This window comes from Trichechus manatus, unplaced genomic scaffold, assembly GCF_000243295.1.
Source record: "Trichechus manatus latirostris isolate Lorelei unplaced genomic scaffold, TriManLat1.0 scaffold00165, whole genome shotgun sequence".
Lineage (NCBI taxonomy): Eukaryota > Metazoa > Chordata > Mammalia > Sirenia > Trichechidae > Trichechus > Trichechus manatus.
The window spans coordinates 292423-313055 of NW_004444101.1; the positions used below are offsets into that span (position 1 = coordinate 292423).

The 20633-nt window shown below is 47.8% G+C and overlaps 1 protein-coding gene across 2 annotated transcripts in view; it reads left to right on the forward strand.

Annotated features, from left to right (window-relative positions):
* Window positions 1–20633, forward strand: part of AGAP1 (ArfGAP with GTPase domain, ankyrin repeat and PH domain 1) — a 360673-nt gene that overhangs the window by 253355 nt on the left and 86685 nt on the right. For both annotated transcript variants that reach the window (XM_004386488.3, XM_023740860.1), the window contains one exon: window positions 19727–19881. In XM_004386488.3, the coding sequence (XP_004386545.2) occupies window positions 19727–19881 (155 nt within the window). The remainder of the gene's footprint in view (window positions 1–19726; window positions 19882–20633) is intronic.

Sequence of the window (20633 nt, forward strand, 5' to 3'; positions counted from 1 at the left end):
TTGACAGCTGGCCTGGGAGCAGGTCTGGGAAGCTCCCCCACACGTGGGCACCCCTGCACCACAGCAGGCGAAGGCGATGGAGTCAGTGGCCGCTTGGACACTGGGGGTCCAAGGAGACACAGCTGTGGAGATGCAGCGTAGCTGTTTTTGGAGAGCCCCTGGTCAGCCCAGAGCCCTAGCCGACAGCAGTGCACCTGGAGACCTGCATCCTCCTCCGCTGAGTAGCTGAGAGGCTCACTGCTGCTTCCCACCAGCCAATGGGAGCGGGCCACTGCTGCTTCCCACCAGCCAGTGGGAGTGGGCCTCTGAATCACTGACTTCTGTGTCCACCACTAGCTTTTGGAGCCACTGTCCTGAGCCTTGGTGCAGTTAGGTGCATCTCAGGTGGCTGTGGCAGCATCTTCCTGCAGCAGACGTCTGGTCCTGCAGCGCTGCACCGGCCCCAGGCTGCGCCCTGGAGCGTGGAGACAAGACACCTGCTCGCCATGCGTCCCCGGGGAGCTCGCCATCAGTCCGGGGACCCGCCTGCAAATGGGTGCCATGTGGGAGGAGTTAGGGACGTCCCCTGCAAGGCCTGGGTGCTCGGCAGGGATAGTGGAGAGCGGACCCTCTCTTGCTGTAGGGTTCAGGAAAGGCTTCCTCAAGCAGAACCTGGGGACAGCAGTGCTGAGCGTTTACTGAGCGGTGCCATCCTGTCCTGGAGTCCCCTTGAGGGAGGTCATGGTGCCCACATTTTATAGAAGAGACTGAGGCTCGGAGGAGGACCATCACGAGCCCCAGGAAAGTGTGTTAGCACGTGGGGATGGGCCGGCATTCCAGGTTGGGCAGAGCCTGCAGCCCGGATGTGTGCAGGACGCGTTGAGGAGAGAGTGTGGCGTGGTTCAGCTGCAGCGGAGCAGGACCAGTGCTTCGCTGGAGCCGGGCGGGAAGCTAAGTGAACCCATCGGTGCAGTGGAGGGGAGACGCAGCTCCACCTTCGCTGTGGGTAGTCTTGTCTTTTCCGACAGGAATCACGGCAGCATCTGAGGTCGAGCCCTCACCCAACGCTCCTTCATCTCCTAGAGGCCCCACCTGCCTGCCGTGCCCTGCAGGACACCACCCCTGAGCTGCTCTCCAGAAGCTGGGGCCACACAGTGACTGTTTCAGACTCCAGCAGGGCTCTGATTAATCTCCTTTACTTCAACTACTTCCAGCCAAACTTTCTGATCCCGGATGAACTTTGCAAACCTCGTGTGTGTGCCAGATGGTGCGGGTCATCGTTCTGAGCCCAGGCTCTCCAGTTAGGTGGTCTTGGTTGAACTTCAGTGCCTTACTTCCTGGCTGTGACCTTGGGCCACTGACATACCTGCTCTGTGCCTCAGTTTCCCCGTTTCTAAACTAGGTGGTTGTTGTTAGCTGCCATGAAGTCAGCCCCGACTCATGGCAGCCCTTTGCACAATGGGATGAAACTCTGCCCAGTCCTGTACTGTCCCCATGATCAGTTGCGATCCGTAGGGTTTTCCTTGGTTGATTTTCAGAAGTAAGTCTCCAGACCTTTCTTCCTAGTCCATCTTAGTCTGAAGCTCCACTGAAACCTGTTCAACATCATGGCAACATGCAAAGCTCCACTGACAGATGGGTGGTGGCTGTAGGTGAGGTGCGTTGGCTGGGAATCGAACCTGCGTCTCCCACATGAAAGGCGAGAGTTCTACTCCTGAACCACCACTGCCCTCAAACTAGGGTAGTGGGGCCTATGGCACAGGTGTGCGGGGGAGTCCTTGCATGTTCTCAGACATGTGACCACTGCTGGACCTCACCCCAGGCCAGGAGCACCTGTTACAAATTGAATTGTGTCCCCCGAAATGTGTGTCAACTTGGCTAGGCCATGATTCCCAGTATTGTGTGATTGTCCACTGTTTGGTCATCTGATGTGATTTTCCTACATGTTGTAAATCCTACCTCCATGATGTTAATGAGATGGGATTAGTGGCAGTTATGTTAATGAGGCAGGACTCAATCTACAGGGTTGAATTGTGACTTAAGCCAATCTCTTTTGAGATATAAAACAAAGAAGAGACAGGGGGACCTCATACCACCAAGAAAGTAGCGCCAGGAGAAGAGCATGTCCTTTGGACCCGGGGTCCCTGCACTGAGAAGCTCCTAAACCAGGAGAACATTGATGAAAAGGACCTTCCCCAGAGCCAACAGAGAAAGCCTTCACCTGGAGCTGCCCTGAATTCAGACTTCTAGCCTCCTAGACCGTGAGAGAATAAACTTCTGTTTGTTAAAGACATCCCCTTGTGGTATTTCTGTTACAGCAGCACTAGATGGCTAAGGCAGCACCCAACAGTCCTGTCTGATTTTTGTCATTCCGAGAACATGCAGCTGCCTGAGCGTCATTTACACAGTGAGAGCAAAGATTAGGCAAGAAATGTCACCCCTGCAGGTATCAGGAGGGGGTGCAGAAACAAACCTACTCTTTTTTTTCCTCCCAGACGTTTAAACCTCCCCTTAATTACGCTGACTGCCATCCACAGTAAAACCGCTGTCTTTGTCGTCCAGTGCTGCCGTAACAGAAATACCACAAGTGGATGATTTTAACGAAGAGAAATTTATTTCCTCACAGTCAAAGTAGGCTAAAAGTCCAAATTCAGGGCATTAGCTCCAGGGGAAACCTTTTTCTCTCTCTGTCGGCCTTCTCATCAATGTTTGCCCGGACTAGGAGCTTCTTGGCGCAGGGACCCCAGTCCAAAGGACACGCTTTGCTCCCGGCACTGCTTCCTTGATGGTATGAGGTCCCCCTGTCTCACTGCTCACTTCTGTCTTATATATCTCAAGACATTGCCTCAGGATACAATCCAATCTTGTAGACTGAGTCCTGCCTTACTCACACAACTGCCACCCATCCTCCCTCATTAACATCATAGAGGCAGGATTTACAACATACAGGAAAACCACACAATACCAGGAGTCATGGCCTAGCCAAACTGATACACACATTTTTGGGGGGACATAATTCAAACCATGACAACCGCCATTGTAGGAATTTGGCTGTGACCACAGATTTTGGAATCAGGTGCACCTGGATGCAGTCCCAGCTCAGCCCCTCACCAGCGGTGTAAATCTGGACACATTGCCGACTCTACTTCCCCAGTTCGGTTTTCTTTCTCTAAAATGAGCTTAATAAAGCCTACCTTGGAGGGCAAGTGAAGAAGAAACTTGGAGAAACATTGGTAGCCCACCGTTCTGGGCACCAGGTGATAGCGATCCTGGTGCTTGCCATTAAATTGTTATCGTGACCTGTTTAATAGAAATATGTAACAGAAACTGCAAGAACACACTCTGCAGGGAGTACCCATGTAACCATTTTTAAACCTGTTGAATGTACCTGTCCACCTGTCAGTATGTCGTGCTGTGGCGGCTCTTGTGTTGCCATGATGCTGGAAGCTGTGCCACCAGTACTTCAAATACTGGCAGGGTCACCCATGGTGGACAAGTTTCAGTGGAGATTCCAGACTAAGACAGACTAGGAAGAAAGATCTACTTCTGAAAATTAGCCAGTAAGAATGTTATGGATTACAATAGATTGCCCAACTCTCTTGCTTTGCACAGGTCATCAGGAGGGATCAGTTGCTGGAGGAGGACATCAGGTTTAGTGAAGTAGAGGGCCAGTGAGGGGGACCCTCTGAGAGATGGGTTGGCACAGTGTTCACAACAGTGGACTGGCACATGCCACAATTTTGAGGATGATGCAGGATGGGGCAGTGTTTCATTCTGTGGTGCATGAGGTCACCATGAGTCAGCATTGACCTGGCAGCAGCTAACAACAGCAGCAGTGTTATCAGTATAGGACAGAGTCAAGCAAAGCAAGCCACTCTGAATGATGAACTGCACAGATGAGGAACTAATGCCAGTCAATTCAGATTTGAGAAACTCTTTCATGAGAAATATTCCCAAAATTGACTCTTCGGGGAGAGAAGCCAGATGGTGCGTTTTACTCTCCCTTGTCTTTTTAAAAGAACGACAATATTGACAGTCGTCCAAGCTCCCTGCGCGCCTGGGAGAGGAGACACCTGTGGGCAGTGAAGGGCAGAGTTAGAGTCCTGATGGGCTTGGAGATCAAAGTCGTTGGACTTGGAGCAGAAGCCACAGCCAGGGCCAGGTCGGCATGGCGGCTCTCTAATATTGCATAGTTGGGAGAGCGAAGGGACATGGGAAAAACTGTGGATGTAACTTAGAATGAGCAACACAGGGTAAGCACACCAAGGACTGTGTGGTAGCTAGCAGAGTTACAGCAGATGCCCATAGTTTGTCTTTCTCTTTCTAAACCAAAAGCTGGTCCTTGAGCTTTCACGGGGTGCCTGGGGACCATGAGCAAGTGTGAGGAAGGACGTGAAGGCGTTCGTCTCTGCATCCTGAAATGCTGTCCGTTTTGAATCCAGTTGTTTGTTTTCTCAGGAGGTTTGTTCTGGACACTTGCCCTTAAATTAAGAAACGTGGAATACCCTACTGTTCCAGAAACCAGAGCCAATAGGATGGAATTGCTTTCTACCTGGCACTTGGGATGCTATCCCAGCCTTTAAAGTGTGTTTGGAAACTAAAAACCCCCTTCGTGGGTCGTGAGGCTCTCCCTTTGGTAATAGCGATAAACATTCTGAGCTTGTTCGTCTCCCTGTGGGAATTGGCTCGTTCACAAAATTAATTGTGCTCCTCCCCTCAATTCAGCCACAGCACAACCTCTCTGGGACTTTCTTGGCTAAGTAAAAGATATTTACCCAACTCAGAGTTTCCAAAGATTCTTTCCAGAGAACCATGAACTGCATGTGTTTATAATGCAAAAAATAATGACCTTCACTTTTTGCCTGGAATGAATAACTTTTCGAAATGGGGGAGTGTGTGTGTATATTGATATATATATATCCATAGACGTGTGGTTTCTATATATAGATACACTGTATACATCTGTGTACCTCCAGGCAGTCCCTGGGTTACCAATGTTCGACTTACGTTAAAGCGTGTTACGTTAAAAATTCGAGGTGCATGTAATGGTTTGTAATAACAAACTGGGGCTGCAGTGTGCACCAAAACATTATTATTATTACTGTATTATTGTGTTAAAGGTGTTTTAGTATAGCTGGAAGTGTTTTTTTTTAATGTTTTTCATGCATAGAAAGATACACTATATGCTGTATACTAAGACATTTTGACTAATTGACATTAGATACAAACTGTACCTAACTGTTCTTGACTTAAAGACAGACTTAGTAAGGGAACTCGTTCCTAATCCAGGGACAGCCTGAATATAGACATAGATATACTGTATGTATCATATACAGTATATATAATTGTATCTATGTATATTATATAGATATATAACTGTGTTACGTATATAGATAGATTTGTCAGACGTCTTGCTTCTGCTCAGTCATGAACCATATTCTGCAGGCTTTCCTTCACATCCATGTTTTTCTACAAAAAGAGGGAGAAAATTGAAAGTAAATAAGAAACTGGCTTTGCATTATAGTGGGTTTTGGCTGAAACCCTAAACGTGTGTGGTTTTCATCATAATTGAGTAAAATATCTAAACCACATGCCTATTTAATATGTGCTTTTAAAGCAGAAATAGTGAAGTGCTTTACAAAATGTATGACTCACAAGAAGTTGCAGAAGAGACTGGGGCGGCATGTGGCTTAGCCAGAGAGACCCGAGAGAAGGCAGACCAGCGCATCTCATCTCCCTTTCCGCTGTGGATGGATCGGAAGTGGCTGCCTGGAGGAACAATGCGTGCAGAAGGGCTCCCAGCTGCACCAGGCTCTTCAAGATCAGTCTCAAAGGTCTTTCCTGGAAGAAGAAAGGGACACAGAGGGACTTTGTCCCCCAGGGTTCAGCCCAGCACCTCTCTTACAGATAAGAAAGCCTAGATCACAGACGTTAAATGGTCTGCTGGTGGACACAGTTACCAGGTGGCAGAGCAGGAAGAGCATTCCGGATGAGAGGACCGCAAAACTGGGAGCCCCAGACCTAAGGGGCATGAACAGAGGAGAGTAGGGGAACCCAAGCAGAAACTGGACAAAACCCATTGCCAAAACTCACTCGTTAATGAAGAAGAGAAGAGTGTTGGCCAGAGGTTCTAAGATGGCATTCACGTATTTATCAGGTTACGGTGGCAGATCCTACAACAGAAGTCCTGATTTTATTACAACAGAAGTCAGAGTGGAGAGGACAGTTATTTTCCCTCTGGACTTCAGTTATTTGATTGTCAGATCAGTTTTAAATGCTGACCGTCTGTGAGCCTTTGGGCCTTGCGGGTCCTGGACTCATAGCGGCCCCCCTGCGGCAGACATGACCATCTTCCACGCTGAATGTTGTCCTTTCTGCACGTTTTAAAGAGCACATTCCCACCATGTGTTTGTTGTTAATGTGTTGGCAAGGACACGTAGCTTTCAGTACGAAACACCAGTCTGGGTGTCAGGAGCCCATACTTCAGGCTTCATAGGCGCCTAGATCACGGGGGGACCCTGGGCCAACCACCCCCTCTCTCCTCAGGTTCCGCGTCTAACCAATGAAGCACTTCAGTGACCTCTGAATACTTGTTCAAACCAGTTGCCGTTGAGTCAGCCCTGACTCACAGCAACCCTGTGTGTGTCAGAGTAGAACTCTCTTCCGTAGCGTTTTCACTGGCTGATTTTTCAGACGTAGATCGCCAGGCCTTTCTTCCGAGGTACCTCTGTGTGAGCTCAAACCTCCAGCCTTTTGGTGAACAGCTGAACGCCTTAACTGTTTGCAACACCCAGGGACGGCAAGTACTCGCTGAGCTCTTCCAAATTCAGAAGAGAAGCAGATCCACTCGGGGTCGTTGGGCTCACTATTCTTGCACCTTACAGACAGTTTTGAGCCATTTTGCGTGTCTGTTTGGCACGAGGGCCTGGATCCTCCCGGTCTTTGCAGAAACACAGCATGCAGTGGCTCCCTTCCCTGAGTTGGACAATGCCGTGTGTCTGTCTCTTCTCCAGCCCCCTCCCCCAGGCTGCGCCCCTGGTGGATGTCTCCCCTTGAAAACAGTGCAAAATTGCTGCGGCTGCTCTGAGCCCGTTAACCCTTTGTCTGCTGGGAGTCCACGAAAATAATTGATGACTGATTGGCCCATTAACCTTTAAAAAAAAAAAAAGTTTGACAGCCTGGACTTGTGTAACGAGGAGGGATTCCTTGTGAAGTCAGTTTGATGGCTGAGTTGCTTGCCCCTGAGGAAGCAAAATTAGCCCCACGGGGCCTCGTCTGCATAGAAACTGGACAAAATTAGTGCAATATCCGGTGTTATTAATGTAGTTTGGAATAATTGGGCAGGTTGATTTCGACAGGTTCATGGTGCTAAAATACTATTATAGTGGACCTTTCTGCGAATAACCGTTAAACACGGACAACTGCTTAAATCCCTGTGAGCCCAATCGCAACTTCATTAAACAGTGAAGCCCTGTAATCGTCCCTGTTAAACGACACAGGGATTGGTTTTCTGGTCTCAGCCTTTGGGGTGTGGTGGTGTTTGGATTTCTGACTGGGGGAGGGGTGGGGGGCGAGCAGTTGAATCTTGCTCTTCGTGTGGGTGTCTAAAACTCAGGAGCATACTTTTAAGATAGATACTGCCAGGAATGTCTATGATCGCAATTCTGCTTTTGCAGAATGCATTAAATATTAAGCCAGTATGCAAAGCCACTATCCAAAAACCAAAGGCAAAACATCCAGACTGTCCCAGAAGCAGCAGAGACATTTTTATCTTTAATATTGCCCATTATTTTTTAAGCAATTGCAAAAACAACACGACCCAAAACCCATTGCCGTGGAGTTGATTCCAACTTACTAGCGACCCCATAGGACAGAATAGAACTGCCCCATAGAGTCCAAGGCTGTAATCTTTATGGAAGCAGACTGCCACATCTTTCTCACACAGAGCAGCTGGTGGGTGTGAACGGCTGACCTTAACTGCACTTAACCACTGCACCACCAGATCTTTTAAGCCACTACAATGAGCATGAATAGTATGTTTGTATTAGTGAAATGAAGCCATTTGGAATGAAACATAGCAACTAACTCTATGTTGGTCCTGTTCAAACCCTTGTTCTTCACGTTTTAAACAAGGGTGATCGTGAGGGACAGTACCCAGCCCTGGCCTTCTGATGGCTCAGCCTCACATGACAGTTTATCTCACTGCTGACCACTAACATATCATCACAGTGTCACTTCATAATGTGACGGAATCCTTCCGGCTCCTGGTGATCTGGAGAAGGTTATGTCATCTGGTTAAAATTCCTCTTCGAATGGTAGGAGGAAAAGTGTTCATTTTTCTGTCCATACAGAAAAAGAAAAAGTATTTGACTCCAAGAGTCTAGAAACTATTTGCTGAATGAGTAAAAATAGTCACTTTGACTGTATGTAAGTATAAGCGAAGACTGAGTCTAGAACTTGACGAGGCATTGATGCAGTAAGGAGGCCTGGGCAGTGCCCTGCACACACACACAAAACAGATCTTTTCTCCAGTGTTGTATTCAGGACTGGATGTGGAAGTGACAGAAATCCACTCGTCCAGGCTTTGTAGGCCCCTGGATTGCAGGGGAGCCCCGGGCAAAGCCACTCCTCTCTCTAGACCTGAGGTCCCACATCTGACCGATGAAGAACTTACATGACCTCTGAATTCATGTTCAGACCAGCTGCCGAGTAGACTCTGCCTCGCCTCTGAATTTATAAGGGCTCAGCGAGTGTTTGCAGTCCCAGAAGCCCTGGTAGCACAGTGGTTAAAGCGCTCAGCTGCTAACCAAAAGCTCAGTGGTTCAAAGCCACCCGCTGATGTGGCAGTCCGCTTCCATAAAGAAAACCCTAAGGGGCAGTTCTCCTCTGTCCTGCAGGGTCGCTGGGAGTCCAGATCGACCCTATGGCAGCGGGTTTGGTTTGGTTGGTTTGGATGGTGCCACTGGTTAACACGTTCAGCTACTAACCGAAATGTCGGAGGGTCGAGTCCACCCAGAGGCACCTCAGAAGAAAGCCCCGGCAATCTACTTCCAAGCACTTAGTCATTGAAGGATCCACCACTTTCCTAGGGTGGCCATACAGCATACTGAAAACTGGGTCGTTTAAAACAGCAGAAATTTATCCTCTCGGTTCCAGAGGCTGGAAGTCCAAAATCAGGGCGTCAGGAGGGCCATGTTCTCTCCGAAAACTCAAGGGGAATCCTCCCTCGTAACTTCAGGTGGCTCCAGGCATTCCTTGGCGTGTGGCTGCATCACTCATGTCTGCCTCCCCCTCCAGTGGCCATCTTCTCTAAGAGTCTCTGTGTCTCCTCTCTGGACACCACCACTCATGGATCAGGGCCCATCCCACTCCAGAGCCCTCACCTGTGATTACATCTGCAGGGGCCTGGTTTCCAGATAGTCACCTTCTTATGTTTTGTGTGGATGTGCATTTGAGGGGGTGGGTGGAGGCACTATTCAGCCAAGTACACTAATTCAAAGGGATTTAAGCAAAAAAAAAAAAAAAAAAAGGTGGAGGAGAAATTGGCTTGCGTCACCAGCTGTAGGACGAGCCATTTGTTGGCTGCAGGGCCGAGAAGGAACCACGCTCAGAGCACACTTGTCCTTCTTCCCTCTTCTGCTCAGCAACGTTCTCACCTCTTCCGTAGACGGGGCTTCATTCCCAGAGATTTCCTGCCACCTGCAGCGGTGGGCAGTATCCCAGCACGTCCCAGAGAGGAAGGAAAGGGGCTCTGTGGCCCCAACTCAGTTAGAACCTGGAGAAGGCCCCTTCACATGGATGGTGACCCTTCTGGAGAAGACCAGAGCACCGTGTGCTCTGATTGGCCCAGTGTAGACGGGGCCGCCCTCCTGTCCCCACTGGCCACTCACTGACCAGGAGGCAGACCGCCAGGAGGATAGAGGCGGAAAGATCCCAGCGGGGAACCCCAAAACCAAGGGGCCAACCCAAAAGAACCAAGGGGAACGCCTGGGAAAAAACTCCCCCCCCAATAAAGGCCCCAGCATGCTCAGACGTGACCCCACGGGGTAGCCTAGCCCCCCTTGCAAAGAAATGAGATGCTGGTGACAGGTTGGTTAGGACTTTCTGGGAAACTACTTTTTTTTTTTTAAGTATTTACAAGATCTTCTTAATTGGTCTTTTCATTAGACGCTTATTTTTAAAATGCTGTTTTTATTATGAAGGGGTCACATGATCGTTACAGACAATTTGGAAAGTAAGAAAAATATAAAAACGTAAAGAATAGCATCCAGAATCATAGCTTCAATGGGTTAACATCCAGAATCATAGCTTCAATAGGTAACGGTTGATAATGGTTTGGCAAATTTTCTTCAAGTCTCTTTGCTTTGTGCATATGATTTTTTTTTTTTTTTGTAGTTTTCCATTTTTCCAAAATTGTCATCATAGTATATAAGGTTTTGTGTTTTTATTTTTAAAACTTAACATTATCGTGTTAGAATTTTCTTAGGTTGTTGAATAGTCTCCCTCCATGGTAAACAAACAAAAAACCCAAACCTGTTGCCATCAGTTCGATTCTGACTCATAGTGGCCCCAGAGGACAGAGTAGAACTGCCCTATAGGGTTTCCGAGGAGCGGCTGGTGGATCTGAACTGCCGACCTTTCGGTTAGCAGCCAAGTTCTTAACTACTGTGCCACCAGGGCTCCATCCTTAACGTTAGGTGCTATTAATTTTATTATCACAATTATTGACATAAAACTACCAGTTATGTGTTAATATCAACCACAGCTGACCATTTTAAGATAAAAAAATAAATGGGATAATGGCTGTAACTTCCTGGCCCGGAACTAGAACCCAGTAGTATTGTTTTCATTATTATTTCATGCAGTTTATTCATTACAAAGAAGTTATTCCTTCATGGATGCTATTCGTGATACGATTAAATATGTAACTGCCGCATAATTTTATTCTTTTTTTTTTTTTTTCTTTTAATCTTGGGAGGCAAAGAAAAGTCATATGGTGATATCATTCAGTTGGGAAATTCCAGCTCTATCTGTCATTGTTAGGTGCCCTTCAGTTGGTCCCGACTCATAGCAACCCTGCGTACAGCAGAAGGAAACACTGCCTGGTCCCGCGTCATCCTCCTAATTGTTGCTGTGTTTGAGCCCATTGTTGCAGCCACTGTGTCCATCCATCTCCTTAAGGGTCTTCCTCTTTTTCACTGACCCTCCACTTTACCAAGCATGATGTCCTTCTCCAGGGACTGGTCCCTTCCGACAGCATGTCCAAACTACGTGAGATGAAATCTCACCATCCTCTCTTCTGAGGAGCATTCTGGCTGTACTTCTTCCAAGACAGATTTGTTCATTCTTCTAGCAGTCCGTGGTATATTCAGTATTCTTTGTCAGTGCTATAATTCAAAGACATCAGTTCTTCTTCCGTCTTCATTATTCATTGTCCAACTTTTTGCATGCATATGAGGTGATTGAAAATAATCATGGCTTGGGTCAGGTGCACCTTAATCCTCAAGGTGACGTCTTTGCTTTTTAACCCCTTCAAGAGGTCTTTTGCAGCAGATTGGCCCGATGCAGTGTGTCATCTGATTTATTGACTGCTGTTTCCATAGATGTTGATTGTGGATCCAAGTGAAATGAAATCCTTGGCCATGTCAATCCTTTCTCCGTTTATCATAATGTTGCTATATCTGTAGGTGTTCGCATGTTACCCTACCTTCCCTGCCCAGGAAAGAACCAGGCCAGCTAAAGACCGCCTCCAGGAAAACACAGGATGCCCTCACAGAAGCTGGAATCCGTTTGGTGATGCTGGTACAGGTGATCTTGACTAGTCTCCGTGCATTGGTTGTAATCTCTTACTCATGAAGCAGAGCCCCCAGCTTCTGGTCAAAGATGTCTGCAGCAGGGTCTGGAATCCCAGTGAAGGCCCAGAGCAGCACCCTGGGGGGCCACTCTGTACTGAGATTGTGCGGGGCCCCATCCCCCACTTCCTCCCTTCTTCTCCATGTTGATCATGACCCCCAGCTGTTTGCATTCATCATCCTACCTTGCCCTGGAACCCCATCAGCGTGGTCGCCTGGGAGAATCCGGTGTTCACAGCAACATGGCCCCTTTATTTGGGAGCTGTTTCTGAGCCCTGTTACGCACAAAAGCAGGGGCTGGGGTAGGATAGGGGCGGTGGTGTCCTGTCTGGCCTCCCCAGGGCCAGGTGAGTCCAGGCAGAGCCATTCATTTAAAGCAAAATTTCCCAAAGAACTGTTCATCAGCATTTCACTGCATTGGGAGGTGCTACTCAGACCGTGACGGGGGACCTCTGTGCAAGCTTCAGACACTTAAAAATGCACGATGCACAACACACACGCACAATACACACACTCATAACCACAGTGTTGCACGAGTAACCTATCGCAGAAGTGCTGGCACTGTGGGTTTGGATGCATGTTGTCACTCACCGCGTCATTTCTGTCATTTGTTACTTTCCCATGGTGGCTCATCTCGTGAGACCCCCCTCCAGAAAGGAACGCTGTCCCAGAGTGGGGTCCGGGTGTTCTTCTTTGGGACGTGAAACACAGTTTGCTTTCTAGGGTCACTCAAGGCTATTGATTGAGCTAAACTTGGCAACCCCGTGCCTGTTAGTGGAGCCCAGTGTCCACTGGGCTTGCATCGTAGGATACCCCGCAGCCATTTACTCTCTCCTGCCTTGAGCCTTCTTGGTGGTTCATTATAGTGAGCAGTCAGCCAGAGTTGTGTCTGCAAGGAGCCTGGCCCTTAAGACTGCTCAGGCTCTTCCCTCAGAACGCTGGGTTCATCCATCACCTCAGCTCACTGAGCGTCTTAGTCTCTTGTGGTTGTGTGCTGTCGAGTTGATTCCGACGCATAGCGGCCCTATAGGACAGAGTAGAGCTGCCCCATAGGTTTCCAAGGAGCAGCTGGTGGATTCAAACTGCCGACCTTTTGGTTAGCAGCCTGAGCTCTTAACCACCACGCCACCAGGGCTCCCTTAGTCTCCTAGCCCTGCTGTAACAGAGATGCCACAAGGGGGTGGCTTTAACAAACCGAAATGTATTCTCTCACAGTTAAGGAGGCTAGAAGTCCGAATTCAGACTGCTGGCTCTTGGGAAAGGCTTTCTCTCACTGTTGGCTCTGGGGAAGGTCTTTGTCTCTTTTTAGCTTCTACAGGCAGTCCCTGTGTTAGGTCCAGCTTATGGACAATTTGTCCTTGCCCTTTAATGTTACATAAATTTGCTGATACTGTTTTCTCTTGGGACTCTGAAGATATTTCTCCATTTTGCAGCTTCAGTTGTTGCTTTTGAGATGACTGTAATGTTATTTAGATTCTTTTCAGAGCAGTCTGTCTTTTCTTGCTGGCTGTTCTTAAGATCCTCTCTTTGTCTTTGGTTTTATCCAATGTCATAAACAGTTTTGGTAGTTTTCTTTGTTGTGTTTCTTCTTGGTAAATGTGGTGCTATCTGTAGGTCCATATCTTTCTATAGTTCTATATAATTCTCACTGACAATTAGGTGTATGTTATGCCTTCTTACTCTTTCCTCCATACCTTGTCTTCTCTGTTTCACAATGCCCACCCTGTTGGACATTCTGTTCTGTGTTCTAGCCCAGTTTCTCCAGATCTGTCTCCCAGCTCATCAGTTCTCTCCTCAGCTCTTTAACTCACCCACTGGAGTTTTTGTTTGGATCGGTTTTTTAACAATTATAGTTTGTATTTCCAAGAGGTCTACCTTCTTTTTTCCAGTCTGCCTGGTTGCATTTGATGGTCTCCTGTTGTTTGAAAATTTAGGAGTTTCCATCATTTATTTCTTTAAACATCTCATACATAGTTACTTTTAATTCTGTCCCTGTAAAATTTGTAGATATACATCAGTTGTCTTGTGTCCATGTGTGTTTGGTGGCCTTTGGTTTTGTGTTCGTGTATAGTTGATCTTCATCGTGGGATGCTTTTGTTCAGAGAAGATCTAGGAGCCAAGGTGGCTCTGCAGATGTGGGGAGATTTTAGCCCTTTCCTTCCGAGATTCTGGATACAGGACTCTAAGGTTTACCTCTCCTACCTTATCATAAAGGAGGCCTGGTGGCACAGTGGTTAAGCACTTGGCTGCTAACTAGAAGGTTGGCGGTTCAAACCCACCAGCCTCTTGGGAGAAAGATGTGATCTGCTTCCATAGAGATTACAGCCTTGGAAACCCTCTGGTGCAGTTTGCTCTGTCTATAAGGTCACTATGAGTCGAATTCGACTTGACGGCACACAACATATACACATGCCTTATCATGACTTTTGTGGTGCCACTAAAGACATCTGCCCTCAGGGCAGCCTCACCTCCGCAGGTGTTAGCCCACCATCTCACACAGTTCTGGTTCCAACTCATGGATTTGATTTATTTGGGGGATGGGGGGTTGGGGAAGACTTAGCCATTATGCCATATTGTGATTTCATCAATGCCATAAAAAATATGCTTCATACAGGATCCAGCTGTTTTGTAGGGAATGCCCTCCACGTTACCTAGTCTGCTATATTGCCAAAAATGGTAGTATCTGAATATACTTAACAAAAGAAGCAAATAATTTAAATATGCCATTAAACCAAAAACCCAAATCTGTTGCCGTCGAGTTAATTCCGACCCATAGCGACCCTATAGAACAGAGTAGAACTGCCCCATAGGGTTTCCACGGAGCAGCTGGTAGATTCAAACTGCCAACCTTTTGGTTAACAGCCAAGCTCTTAACCACTACTCCACCAGGACTCCAAATACGCCATTTCTCTCCTACTTACTCCCCTACTTACTCGAATTAATTTTTTTTTTCAAAACAAACATAGCCGTGACCCTTCTGCACACTTTAGATTTTTCCTTTTTAATTAGTGTTACAGGTTTGTAGTTTCATACGATCTCAAATTAACTTTGGTTAAGTTAATTGTTGTCTTCTTACTTGAGCTCAAATGATGACAAATCAGCAGAAGACGAAGGGGGAAAACGTTTCGGGGTGGTGGCTGCCCTCAACAGGGTAAGAGTCCCCAGAGAGAGAGGTCGGTGAGAAAGAAGACTAAGCAAACCCACGGCCCTGGCTGTTGGGAGGTCATTGTAATCTTGTAAAGGGAGGCTTCAATAGGATAGACACTTGGGAAACTCTACCATAGGAAAGAGAGTGGTTAAGAGGTGGATAAGGAGCCCTCCCAGGTGGCGCCGTGGTTAAGCACTGGACTGCTAACCAAAAGGTTGGTGGTTTGAACCAAACAGCCACTCTGCGGGAGAAAGACCTGGCAATCTGCTTTCATAACGATCACAGCTTAGTAAACCCTATGGGGCAGTTCTACTCTGCCACATGGGGTCACTGTAAGTCAGAATCAACTTGACAGCAAACAACGCGAACAAAAGAGAGGATGCGTAGTTGTCTATCGTGACTTTGGGAATGTGGGCAGTGAAGGGGTGTAGAGAAGACGTCATCTCAGAGGATGGGATGAGGTCCAGGGAGGTGTCTGTGTAAGGCAAGTGGCCTGAGCAGAGGTCACCAAGTCTGTAGGAGGGTGTCATTGTGTTTGGGATCGAGTGAGGACAGCATTGCTGGACCCAGGTCTCCTAGAAGGCAGTGAAGGAAGCAGAAAGGATAGAGGGAGGAGAAAGACCACGAACCGCAAGTTGTTGTCGTTACGTGCTGTCAATTTGGTTTTGACTCATCGTGACCCCATATGACAGAGTGGAACTGCTCCATAGGTTTTCTAGGCTGTGATCTTTATGGGAGCAGATCACCAGGTCTTTCTCCCACAGAGCTACTGGGTAAGTTTAAACCACCAACCTTTTGATTAGTAGCTGAGCGCTTAACCATCGTGCCACCAGAAGTTACTAGAAAAGAAATACTAGGATAATAGGATAGTAGAAAGGGAAACTTGCATCCAGTTGGTGGTGGAATTGACTTTTAAAGTGAACAAGGAGCCACAGAGTAGGTGGTACACTTGGACATTTGCAGGAAATGAATTCTTATGTTCCTGTGAACACATAAATAAAGTTGTTCTCTTAAGTGGATTTTGTATGTACAGCTGCTGGCTCACAGGCTGCAGAGGCTGACGAATCCCAAGATCAGTAGACAGTATGGCAGGCTGCTGGCTCAAGCCCCAAGAACCAGAGGTCAGATGATGAGAAGCCAGATGCAGGATCTGGAGCAAGCAAACAAGCTTTGCCAGAATGTCCATGTATATACTGGATGCAGGCCCCACCCCTGAGCAAACTCCCCTTACGACTGATTGGCTAATCACATCAGATCATATCATGGAGATATTACATTATGTTACTTATCATCATCATCACATCCTGTCGCTGTTGAGTCGATTTCAACTCATAACGACCCTATAGGACAGAGTAGAACTGCCCCATAGGGTTTCCAAAGAGCAGCTGGTGGATTCAAACTGCCACCCTTTCTGTTAGCAGCCGTAGCATTTAAGCACTGTGCCACCAGGGCTCCATATTGCTTATAGGAGATGACAAAATGGAAGGTAATTACATCAGATCACAAAATGGAGGATAATTATATAATACTGAGTGTCATGGCCTAGTCAAGTTGACACATAACATTAACCATCACAGGGCGGGGGTCCCCAGAGAAACACAGTAACCGAGCCCAGCCCCCATGGAAGCAAGTTAAGCCCCTCTGTCCCTTTCTTTCCAGTGAATGTAGCTTAGATTCTGGCTGGACATCTGAGCAGGAAAGATGTGTGACAGACCGCTTGTACGGAAACTTCACTGGGGGAACTAATGGTTGTAATTTTTCTCACTCCAAGATCCAATAAACTGTGATCAGGGGATCTCTTATACATGCCTTCAAATTTCACAGATTAAAAAAATAGTGAGCCCGTTCTGTAGAACTCCTAATGAGCAGTTGTCGGCCCACTCCGTGTTCCCGAGCCTTCCTTGTGGCCTACCTTGCCGTATGGGGTTCCTCCTGCCTCACGTGTCAGCTCCCCGGGACAGTGTTGACATACCCCCTTACAACAGCCAGGGTTGAACAGGTTGTAATTCACAGCATGAGAACATAAAAGCTCATAGATCAAGAAGCTGGATTTTTCTAAAACCCACAGATGTGGTGCCTCAACCAATAATTGCAAGGCATAATTGCAGGTCAGCCCTGGGGAAACCTATTTGAAAGTCACAGCCAATTTTTTTAAATGAAAATCCCAACAAGTCCCTGAGGGTCAGAGGGCATCACTGGGGGAGCTGAGGCCTGCAGCCCCCCTTGGTTCCTCCACCCCCAGTCTCCCTCCTCTGTTTTCTGCGGCAGGTGGAGCATTGTGCTCCTGCAGAAACACGGGGCTGCTTGTTCTCCAAACCCACGGTCCAGTAGACTGGGGTGTACTTTCTCATAATCCCTCACTTTCTGAACTCTGATCACTAGCTCTCCAGAATTCCAACACCAGAGAGAATGAGAATGCTCAGATTCAGGAGCCATAGCCGTTCGGAGAGCAAGGGACACTGACTGAGCGCCCTAGAAGTGAGCTGACACCTCCCTCCATGAAAAATCAAGCCAGTTGCTGTGGGGTCGATTGCAGCTCACGGCGACCCCACATGTTTCAGAGTAGAACCGTGCTCCATAGCGTTTCCAATGATGATTTTTCAAAAGTAGATCACTAGGCCTTTCTCCCGAGGCACCCCGGGTAGACTTGAACCTCCAACTTTCCGTAAGTAGCCGAGTGCTTAAGTGTTTGCACCACCCAGGGGCTCTCTCCTCCATGAGGGCGCCTTTATTTCATGGAGCCCAGCTCGGAGCCAGCTGCCCTGTCCTCTCTCTCTCACGGAGCATCCTCACTCGGCCCCTTCCCTGAGCGTTCCTGAGGGAGGCTCACGAAGAGCCCAGCGCGGCCCCCGTCTGTGACCTTGTTGCGGGGGCTGGCTTCAGTGCAGAGCCTGTGTGGGGAGTGTAGGGCTAACCAGCCAGCACCCAGGGCACAGGGCTGACCTCCATCCTGTCCCTTTGGCGTCAGCCACAGCCCCAGAATGAGCCTCAACACCGTCATAACTTCTCATCTTTAGGGGGAGTCACAGGCTGTGGCAAAGCTGGCGGAAGCCATGAACCCTTGTGACAGAGAAATGTCACCTACGCTTCCTGAAGCTGGGCACTCTTAACAGGAGAAATCCTTTGCCAAACGTTTTGTAGGTGGATGTGCCCACTGACTAGGGTGCTGTTCAAGACAAGTTCCACAGATTTAGGCCCAGCTCATCAGGAGTCTAAATTCTTAAGGAACGGAGATGCTTACTTTAGATAGAATACAGTACCATTGTTATCTGAATATGTGGAGATTTCATCCAAAGGTGGTATGGCCCTATTTCTGTGATCATCAGTGGCTGCTCCTTAGTGAGGAGTCTCTGGGTGGTGCAAACGGTCAATGCACTCTGCTGCTAACCAAAACGTTGGTGGTTCGAGTCCACCCAGAGGCGCCTTGGAAGAAAGTCCTGGTGACCTACTTCTGAAAAATCAGCCATTGAAAACCCTGTGAGTACAGTTCTACTCTGACACACATGTCTCCATGAGTCAGAGTCAGCTCCACAGCGGCTGGCGGTTGGTGGGTTGAGCAGCATTGTGGAGCCCTGTGGACCAGGCCCTGTGCTGGCCTCCGCTGTTGTTAGGTACTGTCGAGTCAGTTCTGACCCACAGCAACCCTGTGCATAACAGAGCACAACACTGCCCAGTCCTGCACCATCCTCACAATCGTTATGCTTGAGCCCATTGTTGCAGCCACCGTGTCAGTCCATCTCATTGAAGGTCTTCCTCTTTTTTGCTGACCCTCTACTTGACCAAGCATGATGTCTTTCTCCAGGGACTGGTCCCTCCTGATAACATGTCCCAAGTACGTGAGACACAGTCTTGCCATCCTTGCTTCTAAGGAGCACTGTGGTCGTACTTCTTCCAAGACAGATCTGTTCATTCTTCTGGCAGTCCATGGTCTCTGCAGTGTTCTTCGCCAACACCATAATTCAAAGGCGTCAGTTCTTCTTTGGTCTTCCTTATTCATCGTCCAGTTTTCACATGCATGTGAGGTGATTGAAAATACCATGGGTTGGGTCAGGCGCACCTTAGTCTCCAAGGTGACATCTTTGAGGACATGTCATTTAAGCTGCAGTCCCATTGCATGGGTAAGGAAAAGGAGCCTCAGCGAGGTTGCGGAATGTGTCCAAAGTCTCAGACGTAGCTATGTGAATGCTAATACAGCTCTTCCCATTATAGGCGTTGCCCATACAGTGTCCTCCAGGTCACCTGGGGTCCCATGCTTTCTTCCAGCATGGATATGATGGAAATTAGCGCACTTTCCCACTCTAACTGGTCCTCTGCCATAAAAAGACACCTTCAGACTTTCGTCTTTACCATGGTGTGTCTGTGCATCTACCCAAGCCCTTGTGAAGAAATTAAAACTACACCCCATGATTAGCGTGACTGATTTCATTTCCTTCCCCAGATACCGATGGTCAACAGTAAGTTATTTCCCTAAGATGCTTCCCCTGTGCCGGACGCCAAGCCCTGGCACCCCAGGCTGGTTTTCCCGCCCCTGTTCCCCTGAGCATTCGCGGAAATCCAGGGGCCACCTCTTGAGCGTGCAGAGTGTATGGATTTGAGTATGCCCTCCTGCAGCTGTCCGGTCCTGCATGTGCCACGAGCCCCAGGCAGACGCGATGGAACCCAAAGGCACTTTTATGGCAGAGGTCTGGGAGAGGGGCCGCTGTTTCATTAAAGCTCATCTCCTCATCCCCATCACTCTGCGTTTCAGAACAAGAAGAAAACTTTGAGTTTATCATCGTGTCTCTCACTGGCCAGACATGGCACTTTGAAGCCACCACGTATGAAGAGAGGGACGCGTGGGTCCAAGCCATCGAGAGTCAGATCCTGGCCAGCCTACAGTCGTGTGAGAGCAGCAAAAATAAGGTAAGAGCCGCAGCAGGCCGCCCTGACATGAAGAACCACTGATCGTTAAAGGGAACTGAAGACCCAGAGTAATGCCCAAGGGATGGCGGATGCATTGCCAAGACCTAGTTATTCTCTCTGAGCGGAGGGCTAAATAATTGAAAAGATGAAACACACTCTGTGTCTGTCCGTGTGTTGGGTAGGAGCGCCGTAGCTCAACAATGCTTATATGGCAGAACATCCTATTTTAATTTATTACTCTCTTAAATAATCCCAGATTAAAACACTGACCTCTTACCTAGATGAGGAAACCCTTTGGGTTCTTGTGGCTTATGTTTCCACATTGATTTTTGTTTTTGATAGAGGAGACTTAGAAAAAGAATCACAGACTTCGAACTTGCGTCGGTAGGTTCTCATAATAGACGCATATATATGAGTGTGTAGAGAGTTTGGGGAAGATACGATTTCCATTTTCTAAACTCTGCTGATGAAATATGATATGGTTTTTATTTAATACTTAGGGGTAATTCTTTTATTGTTGTTTTAGCCAGAAAAAAAAACAATACAAAAAAGAGAGACTTTAACCTGTGTTTTCTAGACCGCTGCCCAGTGATATTCCTTATATAAAAATCATCTCCCCACGTGAAGAATCAAGGATTGCTTCAGTGTCATTATTTCTAATCCCTGGGTGTTTTTAAGCCCCGGTCCCTTTACTGGGATATTTTAGACTCTTGGAGAGCATTTTGATTTTTTCAAATTATTATCTACTAGAA